General features: G+C 43.7%; 1 protein-coding gene across 1 annotated transcript in view; it reads right to left on the reverse strand.

Moving 5' to 3' along the window:
* Positions 1–6421, reverse strand: part of ZDHHC9 (zinc finger DHHC-type palmitoyltransferase 9) — a 30514-nt gene extending 24093 nt beyond the window's left edge. The window contains exon 1 of the mRNA XM_025431884.3: positions 6180–6421. Coding sequence (XP_025287669.1) covers positions 6180–6346 — 167 coding nt within the window. The 5' untranslated portion in view covers positions 6347–6421. The remainder of the gene's footprint in view (positions 1–6179) is intronic.
* Positions 6422–14917: the final 8496 nt, after the last annotated feature.

The raw sequence follows: 14917 nt of genomic DNA on the forward strand, positions 1-14917 counted from the left end.
AAGGTCAGAGGAAGATGCATAAGCCTATTTTGCTCCAGTAGTAATGGGGAAAATTAACCAAACAGGGACATTTTCAATTCTGAGGCAATGAGCCATCCTCTCACTGAGGAGGGCCAAAATCTCTATCTAGGCAAACTTGTTAGGTAGTTGCTAAATCACAGTGATAATAGCAAATTTCACTTTCAATTATAACAAAAACAACAAATTTCAAGTATATCAAATAACAAATTTCAGTTATAATGTACTCCTGCTCAAAAACTTAGAACAAATCCCTGCTGCTTATTATATGAATCCCCAAACCCCACAAGCCAGTATTCTAAGGCCTTCCATTAACTGGCCTTATCTAATCATCATCATAAGGTTCTTGCGTTCTCATTGCTCCATTCCAGAAATATCCCCCTAATTATCCTGAATTCACTAGCTTCTTGCTATTGCAAAAGGCATAAGGTGTCTCTTTTGTTCTTAAACACAATACCAGCTCAGGCATCTCTGAGGAAGAAGATTTAGGAAGTCTCTTCTCTCCCTCGATAAACATCTCAACTGATGTCAGCATGCTGGGGGACATCCCTGTTCTTTGGGCTCACTTTTCCCAAAATAGATCACTATACTAAATTAAGACTCGTTCTCAAAAGATGGAAGGGGTGCCTGGGTGGCACAGTCCATTAAGCCTTCAACTCTTGGATTTCAGCTCAGGTCAGTATCTCAGGGTCCTGGGATCGAGCCCCACATGAGGCTCCATGCTCAGCATAGAGTCTGCTTGAGACTCTCTCTCTCTCACCCTCTGCCTCTCCCACTTATATCCTCTCTTTCTCTAAAGTAAATAAATAAATTTTTTTTAAAAAGATGGGAGATGCATTCAATAGAGACTGACAGTGTGAAACGCATTACCACAAAAGGTAGTAGAGGCTGAAAATATATAGATAAATTCTGAATGACAGAACTGCAAAGGAAGGAAAGCATACTGTTCAGAAGACATAACCCAACCCTTCTCCAGGGAACGTGCTTTATCAGGAAGTTGAACTTAGCTACACACTATAACAGATTGATATCAGAGAGGCAACTGTGACTTTCTAAAACTGCCTTTGGTTAGCCAAGTCATACACAGAATCTTGAGCTAGGTAAAGTACAAGACAGAATCTCCACAGAAAAATTTTCCAGAGAATGTTTTCTTGGTTAGAGATCATAATAAAGTCACTTTTTCCTCTTCCCAATCTCATCTAAGTAACTTCAGGAACCTGGACCTTGGTACTACAGACACAAACATTCTGCTGTGTCAGTTTGGCTTTGGTCTACATAACTGTGTTTCTTTAAACCTGGTAACTTTGTGTTGTCAGATTGCCTTTTCTCTCCCACATATCTGCAGGGATATGGTGCTCTTCTCATCAGGATTAGGATCACCTGCATGGTAATGAGGTAGGGAACACACACTGCTTAATTTTTCTCCAAGCCATCCTCATTGGGGCAGCAGGGACTATGAGTAGCCACAGAGGTGATGATCTGTCCTAAGTCACAAAGCTTCCTTTCTAGGTTCACACTTAAAGATGGGCTTCTCTGTTCCTGCAAGGCTACCAGAATGCCATGCCAGAATGCTATTAGTTTTCTACAAAGATGCCTTCATTTCCTAGGAGCATGAGCTGGGGAGGCCCAAATAACCTAGATGCCACTAGGAAACACAATCACTAGCTAGAAAGAACCCAGAATATGCTGGTCTAGCATTTGGCACTATGTTCGCTTTAATAAATCTAAATGTCTTCAGGATTTCACACCCAAAAGGTAATAATGAGATGAAAAGCAGTGTCATACAGAGGCATTGGCTGGCTGACTAATCTGATAAAGGGACCTCTCTTCTGTGGGCCTAGTTTCCTCACCTGCACAAGGATGGAGATAGTCTCCAAGGCCCCTTCTAGTTCTACCATTCTATGATTCTGTGAGTCAAGATTGTTATATTTTAAGTGTATCCAGAATGTATGAATTCAGTTACATTTATTGACCACCTACTCTGTTAGGTCTGGTAGAGGGCACTATTGGGGCTACATAGACATAAAAGATAGTCCCTGACATTGAAAGAGCTCAAAGTGTAATTATCATAGAACTTAGAAATCTAAGAACTGTCCTATGATGATGTGTTAAATGAGCAGTATGTACAACTAGTCTTACAAATGCAGAAGTTACTGGAAAGGTTTCATGAAGGAAGACTCAAGAAGGGACTTGAAACAGAGGTAGAATTTGGATAGGCTAGGAGTGGGTCAATTACTAGGCAGCACTACAAGGCTTTTTTCAGTTTATCCAATTCAATGACTCCTCTGCACATCAAAAGCACCTGTGAAGGTCAGTCCAACAAGGTCTGATAGTACCTTGATACAATTTCCTCTACACACAGCACAAGGAGGCATAAGCACTGATCATTGACACAAACTGCTTTTGTGTCAAGAGGGGGTCAAGAGTCACACAGTCATCCTTGCCACAAGAAAAGTCTGGGTACCTTGACCCCACCAGTAATCTGGTCATAAAATTAAAAGAAACAGCTAGGAAGCCAACTCTAGAAGACAGTGAATGTGTTCCTTCCTCCAAGCTTTATCAGGAAGTTGACTTTGACCAAATACCACAATAGTCTTTGAGTAGCTGGACATCTCACAGTTGTCAGCGTCATTCCACTAGAATGTCCTGACATTACCAGCCAAGCTAGTGGCAACGTGTTCATGCAAGCTAGACAGGGTTTGGGCAGAAAAGACCGAGAATGGTTCATGTGGTCAAAGCTGAAACTGGCACACGCACTCACATCTAAATACCTCACCCTAAAAATAAATTAGAAAATCCTCTTTTATTTTTATTTATGTTTTTAGGAAATCTTTTTTTAAAGCACTGCATAATTTTCATGTTGCTTTTAAAGTCAATACATTTAACATAGATATAATTACATTTAAATATGGAATATATTTAAATACAGCTATCTACTGGTAATCTATCCTTCCCTTTTCAGGGTGTGTATTTGAATCTTCCAGACAAACATAATGGTTATACAGAATTTCAGACTCTCAGGGGTGCATGAGGCTTAGTGATAATCTAGTCCAATTTCCCATTCCCAGCAAGAATTCACTTTGTGACAGCAGCCCTGAGAGATGGCCACCCAGTATCTTTGGAAACACTTATAACAATACAGAGCTAACTAGCTCCTAAAGAGACAAACTTTTCTCATTTTATGTATTCAACCTACTCTCTGTCCACTCAAAATTATAGGTCCCTCCTCTGAGAAGTCGAAACGTGTGAAGGCAAAATCCAAAAACAAAAAGATACCACTGGCACTACTAACATTGCATGTTTTCATCAAGGGGTGCCCGCGTGCCTGACCAGATTCCTCAAGCCATCTGGCTGACCCAGGGCTGTGCCGTGGGCAGCTATAAATCAACTTGCACTTGTTCCTAAGCACCTGCTGCAGGCAAGACCCTATTATGGAAATGCAGGTCCAGATGTGCAGCAAGATCTCGACTTCCCCAAGGCAAAAGTGCAGCAGTCAGAGGATGTGCAATCCACACCCCTAGACAATTTGAGGATGAAAACAGACAGCCCTCTGTCACTGGTGGTTCAGATGCCATCACCTGCCTAAAGACAGGAGATTAGATCAGCTGATTTCCTGACGTCTTCCTAAGCTTTAATACTAACCAAGGGGCCCACATTCTGCCCCCCAAGTCCTACCCCCACACTGTGTGGTTGGTAGTGAATTATACTCCAAAGGAAAAGGTCGACCAGAAAGAGATTTCATGCTTCAGAGGCATGCTGCTGTCCTTTGTACAGCTTGTCACTGGCTAGTCATAAGGCAGCCACCACCTAGAGTCTCTGTGTGTCTATATATGACAGACCCAGGCAAACACATATGCGCACACATACAAACACACACGCATGTGCACAAACAGATTTCACTACCCTCAATAAAAAGGATTTATCGCCAGGGTCCTCTCTCCTTTGGTTAGATTTATGCTTTCCCATTCCACTCATTCGCTAACCTGTTAACTTCCTTCTTTCTTCCCCTCTCCATTCTCCTTCCCCCAGCCCTACCCTCAAACATAATTATTCTATCTGAGTGGCTCTGTTGATTAAGCACTGGACTCTTGATTGATTGATTGATTGATTGACTCAGGTCATGATCTCAGGGCTATGGGATCAAGCCCTGTGTTGGGCTTCACACTCAGCATAGAGTCAGCTTGTCCCTCTTGCTCTGCTCTTCACCCAGCTTTCTCTCTCTCTCTCTCTCAAATAAATAAAGAAATAAAATCTTTTTTTAAAAAATTGCTCTATCACACAGACAGCTGGAACTCATGGCAGTTCACAAACAACCTCACCCCTCATATCTGAGGGCAAAGCACAAGAAGTAACTTGGGGGGGAAAGTCATTTTAGTAGAAAATTCAACCTGCCTCCGTCAAACAGTAACTTGGCTAATTATAAGCTTCATCCCACAGGCAGTTTTGCTCAGAGGCCTTTGGGGCCCAAGTGGGACAGATCCGAATCAGACTCTGTCTGGCTCCCAGATACAAAGAGGGCCAAATGCCAAACAGCTCCAAATTTCAAATTCCCCTGGACAGCCAAACCAGAGGTTGCCTGGGCCCAGAATTACCAGATCACTCAGGGCCTGGAAACAAATCTCATCTCTGTTTTAAATGGTTCCAACCACAAAAATTTAACTCTAGGATGGAAGGGTGTGGTGGCAAAAAGAGCTAGTGTTTCAGCAGGGGAAAGACTGAAAGAGAGGGAGAATGACAGAGAGTAGAGTTCGGCTCTGCACTTCAAAAAGAAGCAAGGCAGGAATAAAGAAAAAAAACCTTGAAGAGTGACAGGGGAAACATTTTTTTTAACAGTACACATATGCCTGCCTGACTGCACATGCTCTCACATGGACCACACACAAGTACACACACAGACACACACACACACACTCCACCATAAACCTCAGACTGGGAAGCAACTAAGAAGCCATCACCAACCTGACTTTGCCAAATACTTCACAAAGTCGGCAGCAACAGCAGCAGCAAAAGTGCCTTTGACAAAGATCCTCTCTGACCTTCCTTTCCTAGCCCTGTTATAAACTGCCCCCCTCCCCCTGCTGTTATCCAAGCCAGCTGCAACCATCAAAAAGTCTGGCAAAGCAGCCTTAAAAAATCACTCTTGATGCACCGGGAAGGCCTGGAGCCCTCACAGAAGAAGGGCAAAAATGAGCTCCAGGAGAGCAAAGCTCATTTTAATTACCCACAAAGGCTGGCTGAGGAGCCCCTTCCTCCCTCTCATGGCCACGCCCCAGCATGGGAGCTCCATTTCCAGGTCACTCTAGTATATGAACTATAGCAGGCTCATACCAGGTGTGGCTTACAGTCTGTACACACACCTCTTGGCTCCCCGGGGCTCTCATAATAATCTCAAAATTAGCATTGCTCCCATCCCTCAAGTATATAGCATTCTCAGCACACCCAGTAGTCATGCCATAGTACCCTAGAATCCAACTGGCCACCTCCCTAGAGCAGTGACCTATACAGGATTCAAACAGTGACTCTAGTACTAGCTATTACATCACAGAAAAAAAAAATAACTCCAAGGCTGGTATCAGGCTCACAGAGAATACGGAGTTGTTTATGTTGAGTGATCTTGAGTGAAACTCACATTTAATAAGCACATATGTGCCACACATTCAGCGAGTTTGTAGCACATTTGAGGCTGAAACTGGTCTGCAGGTCCCCAGTAATTAGCTTTTCAATTTAATAGCTAGCAGAGAGCTGAGCCCTAAGGAAATAGGACCCAGAGTAACAGAATAGGTGAGTTTTGTGGTACAGAGTAATGACCATGAGGGCTACCCTTAGGCCCAGATGGGGTGGGGAAGAGGGATTCTGTCACTAAGTGCCTAAGGAGACCACTGAAAAGGAGAGGCTAATAACAAAGAAATTCCTTTTTTCCCAAATGTGCCAGGGATAGTCCCAAATCAGTGCTATAAAATTGGGGTCAAAGGTCTTGGCCTTTTTAGGAAGCATGGACTCTGCTATAAGCACAAAGAAATGAATTCAGTCAGCATGATCTAAGGACATTGCTCAAGAGGATAGTGCCATCCAAGGACCATCCACAAACTTCCCAGAAAGAGAGTTCTTCCCCTAGACCCAAAGTAACCATAATCAGGCAACTCTATTCAATGGAAACTCACTCGAAGGCGAAGAAGAGTGTACATGTCCCCAGGATGAGGAAGAGGGTCAAATAGAAGATGCCCTTTTGCCGGGCCATCATGACTCGCCCATCACAGCAGAAGGTGTTCCTGCCTGGGAGCTTCTCCCATTTCCGTGTCACCTTCTTTCTCACCACCATCACAGACATGACTGGAATTCCTGGTCCAAAATGGGCTTTGTGATTACAAGAGGGAAGAAACAGAAGCTGAGCCCAGGTTCGAAATCACGATGCCTGCTATTGCTGCCGCAGGGTCAAACATCATCAAAAGTCCAATTTCTAGGCCTAAGAAAAAGCACAAAAGGTAAAAAAAATGAGGCAGGAACAAGAAAATGCAGTTCAATCCTCCTTTCCCAGAGGTGGAAAGATGAGCACTGCCTGAAGGGGTAGGGGTAGGGAAGTGGGAAAAGTTTATTTCTAATCTGTGTTAGCAAAGGAGAAAAGGTTAAAGGTCCTCAAAAAAAAGAGGGGGGCTAGCATACCTTCTTAAATAAATCCCTATGCTTCCAATATAATACTGATGATTTGATCATCATAGAACTTTGGAACTAGAAGGGATTTTATGGGTGATAACCCCAATTACTTTATTTTGGAAGTGAGTAAAGTTAAGACCAAAGAGAGGAAGTAACTTGTCCAGGGTCACACAGCTGCAAAGCTAAGCCAAGAAAATACGTCTGCTGACTTCCAGTTCAGGGCACTTTCCACTATACCACTGTTCTATAATCATCAGTAAGAGGACTCTAAAAACAATAGTAGAGTTTGTGTCCCTAAGGAGCTATTCCCTCCCCTCCTCCACTTCACCTTCTTTCTTCAATTAGCCACTCAAATATGAATCACACCCGGGAACAAATCACCCTCTGGCAGGGCTAGGAGGTTCTGGACACTCTGTACACATATCCAGGTTGTATTTACTCAAAACAGATTTCCCCTAATCAAACCCTCTGTAACTTCCTGAGTCCGGGAAATGAATCAATCTTGACAGTCTAGCCTAACATTTGTGGGAATCTTAATGAAACCACATCACAGACCCATAGGTGAAAGGCTGACTTAAGCAGGAGAGGTTCTGGAATGGTTAGGGGTGGGGGTGGGGGTGGTGGAGTGGACATGGCAGCAGCTAAGAAAAGTCATAAAGGTGCTTGCTTTCTGGGACATTTCATAAGTGCCATCCCTACTCGGCATCCTGAACCCCCCCCCCCCCCCCCCCCCCCCCCGGCCCAGCCTTTTTCAGCCACTGCCCACCTTCTCCTCTCAGGTGTGGTGCTGTGGCCTCTATTTACTGACACCACATGCCCCACGCTGGCAAGAATGAGGTGGAAGCCTGCAGACTGCCTGACTGATGAGAAACAACCAACCCAAAATCATTCCGGGCTGGAGAGGGCAAGGGTCCAAATAGAGACCAGGAGATGAGCAGGGAAATGAGAAAGCAAGAAGGCTTGGCCAAGGGGAGGGAGCACCAGAGGTGCAGAGAACACTTCCTTTGTGTAAAACTAACCTGGAAAACAATCTCCTCCAGATAAACCGGCCCAGCGGGGGAAGAGAGACCAGGAAGGGGAGCCGGGCCCTGGGAGAACAAAGATCAAAATCCGTCGAGAGCCAGCGACCGGCTCACCAGCCGGGAACCGGAGGCCCGAGTCCGGGGCGGGCGGCGGGCGGCGGGCGGCGGGCGCGGCCTCGGGAGGCCAGCCCTGCCTCCGCCACGCAGCGGACCACCGCCCCAGGCAGGTTGGGACGCGCGCCACCTCCACACGCTCGTACACACTCACACACGCCCCGCCACGTGTAGTCACCCGCGGCCAGGGGCTCGGCGGCTGCCCAGATGAGAAGGGCAGCTGCCGACGTCCGCACGGCCCGGAGCAGCGAAGGGGCTGGCAGCCCACCATGCGGCCGAGCCCAGGAGACCCCAACCCCCACCCCTCGTTACCTGAACCCGGGAGACCGAACTCGGCCGGGACTGAGGGCAGGAAGTGGACCGTCCCAGGGGACCACGTCAGCTGCCAGAGGTGGCAGCGACTTCTCCTTCCCAGCCCGGAGGCTGCCTCCTCCTGACAAGGGGCCCCAATGGTCGGGGCCCTAAACCAGCTGTGGCAACCGCCCACCGCTGGCCGAATGGAACGCTCCTCACGTCACCAGGTCGTTCCAGTAGTTGCTCGCCCGCCATTGGCTGCTCGGCCTCAGCGCCTCCGCCCCTGCCACCCCTGCCCCAAACTACCATTGGCTATCCCGAATGCCACTCGACGCTGCCTCCGCCCCACTCCCCCACCCATCTCCCGGCTTCGTGCCCACCTGCCAAGCCACTGCCAGCCTCCCTTTGGGGTCCGAGCGCCAATGTGAGAAGCGTCGCTTTCTACTGTTAGAGTTACACAGAGACGGAGGTTAAGGGTAGTGCAGATGGGACAAGGAGGGATGGGCTACCAACCTCCCCCCGCCACACACACACGGTGAGACACTGAAGCAACACTGGCTCATAGATCCGGGTGCTCACCCCATACTAGGTCCGCCCTGGGCCCCTTTGGCCCTACGTGCATGAAATCAACTTGCGATTTTACTCTTTATCAGCATAAAAACAAGTCCTCTGCCTCCCAAGTCCCATTCAGTAGTTTAGGGACCTCACCTCTGTCCCAGTCACCCTGGCCTGCATCTCTAAGGTTTCCGGAACAAAACAAACAAACATAAAAAGGAACTTGAAAGGGAGAACTGTCCCCAGGAACATGCAATCATTTTGCAGCACTGAAAACAAATAATTGATGGTGATGAAGTTACAGAAACTCTACTGACAGGACTTAAATTCTTCCAGTTCGGTAATGAGGTAAGATTGCCAAGAAGGTTGCAAATTACTGTTCGCTTTGGAGAGCTTTAGATAACTGGAGGGGGGCGGGGATACAAGGCAGAATCCCCACCCACCAACCACATTGATTCTTTCCTTCGGCCTCTCCCTTCTGCAGCTACAGCCACAATGAGCCACTGCTGATCCCAGTGAGCCTCATCCTTTGGAAGTTCGAGGTGGGTGTGGGAAAAACAGTTGAGAACCAGGGCATCACTATTATACAGCGGACTTTAAAAGATACCATATCTGCTTCTACTAGTATAGTTCCTTACTTCCAAATATAAGGGGAAATATGAGAAAGGGCTGAAAGTGGCCTCTCCTTACCCGTCACACTGCTGGGGACAGTGCCTAGGTTGCCAGCCATTTTCCTGAGCTTGAATAAAGTTTCTCTAGAGTGAGAATATTTGCAATTAATATGCAGGAGACTGCCAAAGCTCTTCCCAAGACAATTTTTGTGTGTGTTAGTTGAAGGACCACATACATGGTCAGAAACTATTTCTCCTTTATAGTATTTGGGTCCCACATGATATGAAGAAAAAAACTATGTAATGATAATTACATTTGACACTTTCATGGCACCACCCTTCAATCAAAAATTTAAAAGGATTGAAAAATCACTAGGTAATTCTCTTATGAGAGAGATGTGTTATAATTAATTTTAGGGTAAAGTATGTCTTTATAAAGCTTCTATTGTTCCTTAGCACTCATACTGATTATAATCATTGCTTTATTCCCTATAACCTGCATGATTGGTAGTATCATTGTCTCCAATTCTACCCTCTTTGAATCCTGGAGGGTGCTGGTATTGCATACACTTGGTATGGAACAGAGAAGAACTTCCCTTGGCTCCATAAAACCCCTGGATTCCTCAGCTAGTGTACACAAGATGCCCTTAGGAATAGCATGTTTGTCCCAGCTGCCATCCCAGTCAAAGATAAATCTCTGCAGCTTCCAAACATACTTTGTCCATATCTCAGATGTAGGTGAAGCCCAGGGAGTCCTGGAATCAATGTGTCACAGCAACACATTTCTGGGCCCTGCCCCTCCCTGGTATGGGTCACATCCCTCCGGGATTAAGTGGCTATGTAGGTCAGGCTTGTTTTATTATTATCTGTTATTGCTTGTGTTTACCACTAAAAGAAACATGAGGAAGATTTATATGAACAAATATTCCATAGCACTTCCTTCTATGTACTTACATCAGTTTATATAACCCTGAAAGTCTTAACGCACACACACAAGTAAATTGTGACTATAAAATGAGATGGTTTCTTTTTTCTCTTCTCTTCCCAACAAACCTCCCAGATTTTATGTATCCAAATGAGCACTGGTTCCCTTCAAGGAGAGTTACAGGCACATGATGAGCACTAGAAACACCACTGCAATCACCTTCTGTTGTGTGGTATACTATACATTTTGGTATGCCTCTTTAAAGATATCTGTCTCCATATTTATGGCTCCCATGATAGTATGTGTTTGTGGATGTGTAGGGATAAAATGCTGGCCTGAGTGCTGCCAGTGGGCTGCAGCTTGCCTGTTAGTTTTGCTCCAGGTGTTTCTTCTGCAAACACCCAAAGACCCATTTAGCACTGCATGTAAGAACAGACCCCCCCAAATCAGCCTTCATCCTGCATTCTAGCTCATGATGACCCTTTTCGTTTGCTCCATCTTCTCAAGTTCCAACCCTCCTCCCCACCCTTGTGTCCCTTCCCACTCCACCTACCTGACCTGCACTCCTTTCCCAACTCTTTGGCTATAAATTAATATATATTTGTACCATGAATTGATGAGTAAAAGAAAGAACCATGAGACACTCTGCCCACACATAACCAACTAGCTCTTAGGCAGCAGCTATTTCCCTGAGGCCTGGGCTGCTATCACTGACATAGAAGAGGCAGAATGGTGTGTATAGCAGAAGGCACAAAAGCTTTATGGCCAAATAGACCTGGATTCAAATTTTGGCTCTTAGTAGCTTATATAAACTTCTGTAAAATAGAGCTAATACCTATTTCATGGAATTATAAAGGAGATTAGAGATAATATGCAAGAAACGTCTGGCACATAGGAGAAACACAATCAACACTATATGTTATGATGATGACTATATGTAACTGCTTTACTATATGCAACTACACCCCATCTCCCTCCTTTATCTACACTGCTGACTAAGGGTAGAAAGGTCAGAAGAAGGAAACCCATTCTTCACTTTGTTGAACCTGTGTCATCCATGTACCCTCATATTTTCAGAGCCTCTAAATTTGTCACTGAAGTTAATCCTTATCTGCCTGACCTCTTGGTTTCCCAATCCCAGGGGCACCCTAGTCCCTGATTAGGAAAAGCTTGGGCAGTAATCTTGTTCTGGCCTAATGGCTGCTCTATAGCACCATTGTCTCAAGTGAATCCTCAACATTGCCATCATATCCATTTCAACAGGTGAGTGATCAATGGAATCTCTTTCATTACATACCTCCTGTATTCATAGCACTGTGCTGGGATTGTCGGCTCCTGTCAGACACTGAAAAACACCTGGAAGATACCACTGCATGAAAGCCAAACATACAGAAAGCCCTCATCCCCAGAAAATGCCTGGAGTGGCAGGGAGGGTGATATTACAATGCAACTGAACTCAAACCGAGCCTCTGTTTCTATCACTGATACCTGTCTGCTCCTGCTGGTTCTCAATTTTGTTTCATCTCTGAACTGTGGATTTCTGACTCCAGCCTGAATGGTTTTAGGTGCTATGCTTGAACCCTCAACACTAGCCCTAAGACTACTCTCGCACCAAGAAAGACCACTTATTAAGAACTCATAAGAGCCAGGAACTAAGCTAGGTGCTTTAAGACTAACCTAGGTTCCTAGGTTCCTATCTAGGTTCCTTAGATATCTAAACTTGATATCTAGGTGAGAGCATCTGATACTGACCCGGCACAACCCTGGTCTCTGACTCTGCCCAGCCTTATCATTCCAGGAGCTGACCTCGAGGGATTGTGTAGCCCAAAATATAAACTGGCTTATCAGTCAATCATTAAGTATGTACTGAGCACCCACAGTCCTCCCAGCCTATACTAAGCACTATAGGAAATACCAAAGAAGTATATGACATGATCCCAGGCTCTAAGGAACTTGAAATATTCAAAGACAGAAAAGAACAGCTCATGTGAAGTCATTAAATATAAATAAAAAACAGTGCAGAGTCCAGTTCTCAACTATGCACAGCAGAGCCTCCAACCTTTTAAGGAAAGCTTGCCTCAAAAGTTTGTACCCTCTCAAATACTGTTAGTAGAAGAGTAAATTAGCTATTTTTTTCAGTAGGGCTATTTAGGAGTATCAATGTTTTTACATTTCATAGCCATTGACCCAACAAACGTACTTCTATCAAGAAATAACACAGGGGGGACGCCTGGGTGGCTCAGTGGTTGAGCGTCTGCCTTTGGCTCAGGGCATAATCCTGGAGTCCCGGGATCGAGTCCCACATCTGGCTCCCTGCAGGGAGCCTGCTTCTTCCTCTGCCTGTGTCTCTGCCTCTCTCTGTGTGTGTCTCTCATAAATAAATAAATAAAATATTTTTTAAAAGAGAGACAGAAAAAAAAAAAAAAGAGAGACAGAAATAACACAGGGGTGCCTGGGCGGCTCAGTCAGTTAAACACCTGCCTTCAGTTCAAGTCATAATCTCAGTGTCCTGGGATCAAGCCCCATGTCAGGCTCCCTGCTTGGTGGGGAAGTCTGCTTCTCCCTCTCCTGCTCACCAACCCCCACTCATTCTCTCTCTCTCACTCTCTCTCTCTCTCAAATAAATAAAAAATCTTAAAAAAGAAATACTAGTGCCAAAGTCCAAAGATATATGTTCCAAATGTTTACTATAGCATTGCTTGTAATTGCAAAAGTTAGCAAACAAAAAATTCTTTATTGTATAGCAGTACTATGCAGCTATTAAAAATAATGAGATATAGCATATATACAGAAAAGAACAGACCATTGCCTTGCTGTATGTGTATATATTTTAATCAAATTATACATTAAAATCTAAGTATTGAAAAAATAAAAATAAAATAAAATCTAAGTATCGGGGCACCTGAGTGGCTCAGTCAGTTAAGTATCTGACTCTTGATTTCGGCTCAGGCCATGACCTCAGGGTAGTGGGATCGAGCGCCACATAGGGTGCCATGCTAACCATGAGATTCTCTCTATCCTCCTACTCCTCCCCCACTCAAAAAAATTAAAATTAAAAGAATTAAGTATCTATGTGCTGATACGCAAATATGCCTAATATATTAAGTTTAAAAACCCATTATCTAAATGTTTATAAAATCCAACTCCTATCAAACAAAAGAATTTATCTTGTGTATATGTATATGATTTTGTATATGCATATTTTTAAAGTATGGAAGGATATTTACTAAACATTAGTCACTTCTGGGGAGTGAGAGTGGTGAACAAACTTTTAAGTTTTATTTTATACACTTTAATGTCTGAATTAATTACGAGAAACATAATTTTAGAACTTAAAAATTAAGATTTAAAAAGGTATTTTAATAAGGCTCTGTATTTGTTCAATATGTCAGAATGACCACATGCATTTATCTGCTCTCCCTCCTAAGACACCATTAGAATTATAGTGAAGGGATTTAAAAGGTATAAGCACATACCAAAGAAAAGGGGCATCAGATGACAATATATGTAAAAAATGAAGGGAAAGGTGTTGACAGAATACACAGAACTAAGGCTGATTTGGGAGCTGATCAGCTCAGGAAAAATGCCATACAGAACATAGGAGGACTCCAGGAAAAAGGGCAATCAGCAAAAGCGATGATATGATTAAGAGCTAGGAAAATTAAGGATACAATAAAGGCACAGAATGCAAGAAATAAATCCAAAAGGAGCAGTAAAGAAATCCCAGGGAAAACAAAAGCTGTACAAGAAGTCCATGGGTCAAACATGAAGAAATGGTTCAAACTAACACAGGAAGTGGGCCTTAAGGAGAATAGAATTTATTTTGAGCAATAAACAAAATGAGAAAGAAACTGGAAAATAGAGATACGATAAAGAAGGCATATGTTTAATCTACCCATAGCAGAAATACATACATACATACATACATACATACATGGCAATCAGAAATTCAAGGAACATATAAAACTGTTTAAAATGCTATTTTCCAACAATTAAGGCAACTGGAACGGAATTATATAGAGCAAGCAATGGAGGTTGTAACATTGCAACTACAAAGAAGAAAATGTAATCAAGGCCCATCCCTTGGCTTTACACAGATATATATTTATATAGTCATAATAACATAAACACTATCCTTATTGGTTTTCAATTTGGGGGATCCAGTCTAGAGGCAAATAACAGAAAACTTAACTGTGATTACAAAGTATAAAGTAAATGTTAACAAACAATGTAAAAAAATAGCATATAGAAATTGGAGAGTAGACAAAATTAGGGGAAATGGAAAATTGCTGTAAAGGCTAATACTTCAGTTTTAGAAAGTGCAGAATCAAGAAATACTATCTGTAGAAGATGGAACAAAAAAGAGTTTTAAGAGTTTAAAAGTCTTCTATAAAGGCAGAAAGATAGCCAGGAAGACATACAAACAAAAAGATACACATTAGAATCGTTGTCTCTGGAGAGGTATACTAAGTAGAGGAACTAAAGAGAGTGAATAAGAGCCATGTATTTGGAGGAAGAGAGTAGTGGTGCTGCTGTGTAAGTGAGCAAAATCCCACCTATTAGAGCAGCAAGTCACTAGATGATGTTTAGAGCTGGTAAACCCTGATGGGCAGTATCCACATATCATTTAGAGAAAAGGGATCATTGGAATACTCCCCTTACTGATCTCCCCATTTCTATCTTTCCCCCATTTGGTCTATTATTAACACAGCAGCTAGAGAGATTCT

The sequence above is a fragment of the Canis lupus genome, chromosome X (assembly GCF_003254725.2).
Source record: "Canis lupus dingo isolate Sandy chromosome X, ASM325472v2, whole genome shotgun sequence".
NCBI classification, from domain to species: Eukaryota; Metazoa; Chordata; class Mammalia; order Carnivora; family Canidae; genus Canis; species Canis lupus.